The sequence below is a fragment of the Elephantulus edwardii genome, unplaced genomic scaffold (genome assembly GCF_000299155.1).
Source record: "Elephantulus edwardii isolate Elephantulus edwardi_28Jun2011 unplaced genomic scaffold, EleEdw1.0 scaffold00185, whole genome shotgun sequence".
Lineage (NCBI taxonomy): Eukaryota > Metazoa > Chordata > Mammalia > Macroscelidea > Macroscelididae > Elephantulus > Elephantulus edwardii.
The window spans coordinates 3531507-3537217 of record NW_006399935.1 but is presented as its reverse complement, the minus strand read 5'-3'; the positions used below and the strand labels follow the sequence as shown (position 1 = coordinate 3537217).

The window sequence follows — 5711 nt, the reverse complement described above, 5'->3', positions numbered from 1 at the left end:
TCTGCTTTGCACATGTGGGTCCACCATGAGTCAAAATAGATTTGGTAGCAACTTACAATGATTGTGAATATATTCTAATGTTGTTGTTGTTGTTGTTGTTGTTTGGTGCCATTGAGTTGTAGACGACTCATAGCGACCCTATGAACGAAAGGCCTGAGCCCTGTTTGTACATAGAGTTTCCGGAGGCAAGCCATTTCGGAAGTGGATGCCTCTCCTGCTTCTAGGCTTATATATTCTAATACATGTATGAAAAAAATGTACCCACATTTATACCTATAGATCTCCCCAACAGAACCCTGCTGCCCTCAAGCTGATTCCCACACATAGTGACCTTCATCAGGTTTTCAAAGCTGTAAGGACATTGTTACAGGAGGAGGCCGCTCACCTGTCCCCCGTGGATGGCCTGCTGGATTCAAACTGCTACCCATTCAGTTAGCCACCCAACGTGTTCCACACTGCACCACCTGGAGGGAGAAAGACGAGCAATCTCCTCCTGTGCAATTTACAGCCTCTGAAAACTTTCTGGAGGGTCAGCTATGAGTCCATCTCGACTCAATGGCACACAACAGCAACAACAACACTGGGCTCCTTGCACGCACACAAAACTAGCAACGTCCAGAATCAGAACCGGATAGAACTGCCTCTTTCCAGGTCTTTTGAGCCTTCCACCTTTACAGTCTTTGGTTCTGGTGGGAATATGTAAGATTTCCTCCTCTGACAGTCCCTCCAGCCCCGCAAGCCCTGGACCCAGCAGGGTGTACAGCACACCTGTGTCTCAGAGGAACTGGGTCTTTAAAGGATGTGGGAGAAGTGGCGAGAGAGCCAGGCACTTCTGTACCCAAGGAGATGTTCTAGCCGCCCCCCCCCCAGGTCCTCTCCTCCCATTCCAGGGCTCCTCGTCAGCTGAGAGGACCCCCGACTTTTGGGTCTCTGTGGTTCCCCTCTCTGCGTCCCAGCCTCCTGCTCCCAGCACTGGGATCTGAGACCCCTGGCTCTGGACCCCATCCTTGATGGACGCTTACCAGATGCTGTGCAGGTAGAAGAAATTTATCCGCTGCCAAAAACTGCAGAGCAATCGGTCACTGATCCAGCTGGTTAGGGCGCAGGCCCATAGGACCACAGAGACTTGAATGATCCGCCGAAACTCCTTATTGATGGTCCTGGGGGAGAGAGAAAGGAGCCCTGGTGCCACGACGGCTATATGCTTGGCTGCTAACCAAAGGGCTGGTGGTTCAAATCCACTGAGCCCCTCTTCCAGAGCGAGACCTGGCTATGTGCTCCTGCAAAGGTGAGTCTCACCCCACCCCCACCCCGATCCCCACCGCACATAGTAGAACTGTCCCGCAGGGTCTCCAAGGTGGTCCTCTGTACAGCCGGGCCCTGGTGGCTTGATGTGTTAAGCTGCCAACTGAAAGGTTGAAGGTTCAAATCCACCAGTTGCTTCTCCAGAGAAGGATAGTTATTTAGTCTTCTCCTGCCGGGATTTATGGCCTCAGGGACCTGACGGAGGTGTCTGTGAGTTGGAATCCACTGAATGGTGTTGGTTTGGTTTCTTCTTTACAGAAGCAGCCTGCTGCTTCGTTCTCCCGCTCAGTGGCTAGAGGTTTCGAGCCACCAACCTTTCTGTCCACAGCCTTGTGCTTAGCCATGGTGCCCATCAGATCTCCTCTCATAAAGACCTAGAAAGCCTTATGGGGCTGTTCTGCTGTCACATGGGATTGCTAGATGGTTCCAAACGACAACAGGAAGGAAAGAGGGGCCACCAGAGAGAAGAGCCCTCAGGGGCTGATGGGAAACTCTTCCAGCATGGGGCAGGGACCAAGGCGGTGGGCAGACGGCGCCTCGTCTGAGCTGACAGCTGATGCTTGCTGAGCGCTTACAGGTACCAGACTGCTCCTTCCTAAAGGCTTTCCAACTGCTAACACCCCACAACACCGTTGCTTTCCAAATTATCAGTGAGGACACAGAGGCATGCCAGATTACAGGACTGTCCTCTCTCGTCCCCAAGGTTAAGTAAATTAGCAGGTGGCACAGCTGAGTCCCTGTGTGCTGCAGGTGTTCAGTACCCTCAGCTGCTAATGAAAGGTTAAGGGTTCGAAACCATCCAGGGAGACCTGGCAATCTGCGCACGACTCCCACCCCCCCCGCCCCCCCCCCAAAAATGGTCATGCTCTGAGCAGTTTCGCTCAGCCGCCCTGGGGTCACGGCGGACCGCAGCGCATTCCACAGCAACCATTTTTTGGCCCTGGCTTGCTTTCTACTACATGTTTGGGGATTTCCAGAATAAAAAGAACAGGCTCCCTTGAAAGATGTGAACGATATGCAAGCTGAGAACCTGTCGGGCTGGTGTGTGTGTTGCTGTGTATAATCTCAACAGCAGAAAGAAACAAAAGAAATCACTTTTCAAAACAATGAAAGCTACGCACCCAGTGCTCTGTTCTGACATACTGGGTCGCTGTGGGTCAGAATCTGATGGCTGGTTTGATTGGGTGCTTGTTTTTGTTTTAATATCTGAGGGATTGTAAAGAAAACAGCAGGTCAGCAGGTGGCCATTGCTGCTGGGTGTGAACGCGTGCGTTTGACTCCGTGTGACAGATCTCCCAGACAGGCGCCTTCTGAGGAGTCACTGCTTGGATTTGAGCTGCAAACCTTTCTGTTAGCAGCCAAGCACTTAGCTGTTGTGCCACCAGAGATGCATGGGTTCAAATCCTGGCCCTGCCACTCTTTTCGGGCTGATCTTGAGGAATGATGTCTGCCTACAGAGTCTGCAATGTCAGGGGGTCAGGACCACCTCCCACCAGACCTCGGGGAGCGCTAGGGTGGGGAGGGGCAGGGCCGGGGTCCACTCACTTCTTGTACTCTCGGTGGACCATGTAGAGGATGTGGATGGCTATGCTGTTGAGGACGTAGGCATTGGCGGTGGGCCGCAAGAAGGACAGGAAGGTGCTGACCACAGTGGTGCCGACGACCAGGCGGACAAATTGGAGCCTTGGGGGTGGGGTGCGGAGAGGGTTCAGATGGGAACAGAGAAGTCTGGGGGGGTGGTTAGTGGGACTGGAGGAGGTCTCGTGGAAGAGTGATGTGAATAGGGCAGGGGTCCTAAGGGGTCCCTCTGGGCTTGGAGAGTCTGGAGGCTCCAGGTGGGCCCAGAAGGATCAGACAAAGGGTCTCAAGGGGTCCACTGGGGCTCAGCCAGAAGGTCTCAGAGAATCAGTGAAGGGTCTCAGAGAGCACAGACAGGGTAGGGGACCTAGGGGGTCCAAGTGAGGCTGGTAGGGGACCGAGGGGGCCTGGGTGAGGTCAGGTAGGGAACCTAGAGGGGTCCAGGTGGGGTCAGATAGGGGACCCGGGGGGGGGTCCAGGTAAGGTTAGGTAGGGTACCCGGGGGGGGTCAAGGTGAGGTCAGGTAACGGACCTAGGGGCCTGGGTGAAGTCAAGCAGAGGACATAGGGGGTGTCTAGGTAAGGTTATGTAGGTGACGTAGGGGGTCCAGGTGAGGTCAGGTATAGGACCTGGGGGGGTCTAGGTAAGGTTAGGTATAGGACCTGGGGGGTCTAGGTAAGGTTAGGTAGGGGATCTAGGGGGTCTAGGTGAGGTCAGGTATAGGACCTGAGGGGCCTAGGTAAGGTTAGGTAGGGGATCTAGGGGGCCCAGGTGAGGTCAGGTAGGGGACCTAGGGGGATCCAGGTGAAATCGGGTAAGGGATCAGGTGTTCCAGGTGAGGTCAGGTAGAGAACTTAGAGGAACCCAGGTTAGGTCAGGTAATAACTTAGGGGACCATATATGATAGATTAGGGGTTAATCTGATGTCACAGCCCCACCGCCAATGACCATGAAGAGGATCCCAAAGCAAGTGAGGTCAGGTAGGGAACTTCAGGGGGCCCAGGTGAGCTCAGCGACTTAAAGGAGCTCAGGTGAGGTCAGGTAAAGGTGTAGGGATGCCCAGGTGAAGTCAGGTGAGGAATTTAGGGAAACCCAGGAAGGGAACTTAGTGGAGGTTCAGGCTAGGTGAGGCCCCTAGTGGAGCCCAGGACAGGCCATGCAGGACTCCTGGACTTAGGAGAGTTTGAGGAGGCTTACAAGGATTGGGGAGGGCCAGGTGAGCCAGGCCAGGTCAAGAGAGGGTCCTGGGCTATCAAGATGTGTTCAGAAGGGAGAGGTGACAGTGAGCCCAGAGGATGCATGGAGGGGTGCTCCTGAGGGAACCACAAGGGCCCAGGCGAGGCCAGCAGAGACGAAGGGAGTTTAGCTCAGGGGTCCCAGGTGGGTCAAGGAGCCTAATTAAGGGCCCAGAAACATTCCGGGAGGGTCCCTCGGGAGCTCCCCGGTGGGACCGCCGCCCCAGCACCTGCTCTTCTTCAGGAAGGCGGGAAAGTAGCAGCGAGGCATCCAGATGCAGTAGCCGCAGGCCAGCAGCCACAAGATGGCGAGCTCGTCCAGCAGCTGGCCCAGGAAGCTCAGGGTCATGTGGAAGTACATGGAGAAGAGCCCTGTACGGAGGCCAGGGTGCGGTCAGGGGCCGCCCGCTCCACCCCGCTGCCCCCCATCCCCGGCGTCACATCCCCACCTACCTATGACCATGAAGAGGACCCCGAAGCAGTGGATGTAGAGGGAACGCTTCAGGGCGTAGGAGTGCATCAGGGACATCATGAGGGGCCCGAGGATGAAGAAGGGGATGTTGCTGAACTAGAGGCCGAGAGTGAAGGAGGAGGGGGGAGTCAGGTGGGGAGGCAGAGGCGGTGCCTCTCTGTCCACTGGTCAGACGTCAGCTTTTAGGTAACCCATCAGCTCTGCACGTGTCAGCCACCTGTCAGTCAGTCATCAACCGTTCTTCTGTCAGTGACTCACCTGCCAGCTTGCCATTCACCTGCCCATCCCTCAGCCTACCGTGGGAGTCAGCTCCAGGCTCTAATAATCCAATCCCTCCATCCCTAGTGGTTCGCTTTACGAGTTCAGTTCCTCCGCTCTGATGATCCATTTCATTCAATGAACAAGGAGAGGACGGCCCTTCTGACCTTCTAGATGTGTTTCCCTTCCTTTCCTTTTAAAGATGCAAGTCCCCCAATGCAACAATGAATGAATGGAAACCCAAAGTCTCTGTAAATGTTCATTAAATGTAAAAAAAATAAATAAAAAATAGAAATAAAACAAAAAGTTTTAAAAGATTACATAAAAAATGCAAACCCCATTGCCACATCACTGTAAAAGCTTTTTTTTTTAAAAAAAATAAATAAGAGCAGCAATAGATTTGACTTTGAAATTTCTGTGCAACACAGGATGTTATGCTGTTGTTATCGTTGTTGTTAGAGTTGACTATGACCCGCAGGACCTTGTGGACAGCAGACCTGAACCCTGCCCTGTCCTGTGCCATCCTCCCATCTCTGACGTACTTGAACCCACCATGCAGTCATGCCAATCCATCGCGTGGGCTTTCCCGTTTCCCTGACCCCCAGTCTTTCCAAGCACAATGCCTTTCTCCAATGACTGGCCTCTTCTTCTTCTTTTTTTTTTTTTTTGTATACCCTTCCCAATTTTGTTTTTAAATTTTAATTTAGTTTGTTTATTTTTCATTTCAATGAACATCTACAGAGATTTTGGAATTCCATTAATTCATTGTTGCACCCTTCTCCCCGCACAAATCCCTCCCTCCTGCCCCCTCCCCGTTTGCTCCTCTCCTTGAAAAGCAAAAGAAAAACTCCTTCATTGGTACA

The 5711-nt window shown here is 53.2% G+C and overlaps 1 protein-coding gene across 1 annotated transcript in view; it reads right to left on the bottom strand.

Moving 5' to 3' along the window:
* ACER1 (alkaline ceramidase 1) overlaps positions 1-5711 on the bottom strand; it is a 36563-nt gene that overhangs the window by 5270 nt on the left and 25582 nt on the right. Inside the window, exons 2-5 of the mRNA XM_006896424.1 lie at positions 4572-4686; positions 4349-4490; positions 2851-2988; positions 1023-1160 (exon numbers count right to left, since the gene is read on the bottom strand). Of these exons, the coding sequence (XP_006896486.1) occupies positions 1023-1160; positions 2851-2988; positions 4349-4490; positions 4572-4686 (533 nt within the window). The remainder of the gene's footprint in view (positions 1-1022; positions 1161-2850; positions 2989-4348; positions 4491-4571; positions 4687-5711) is intronic.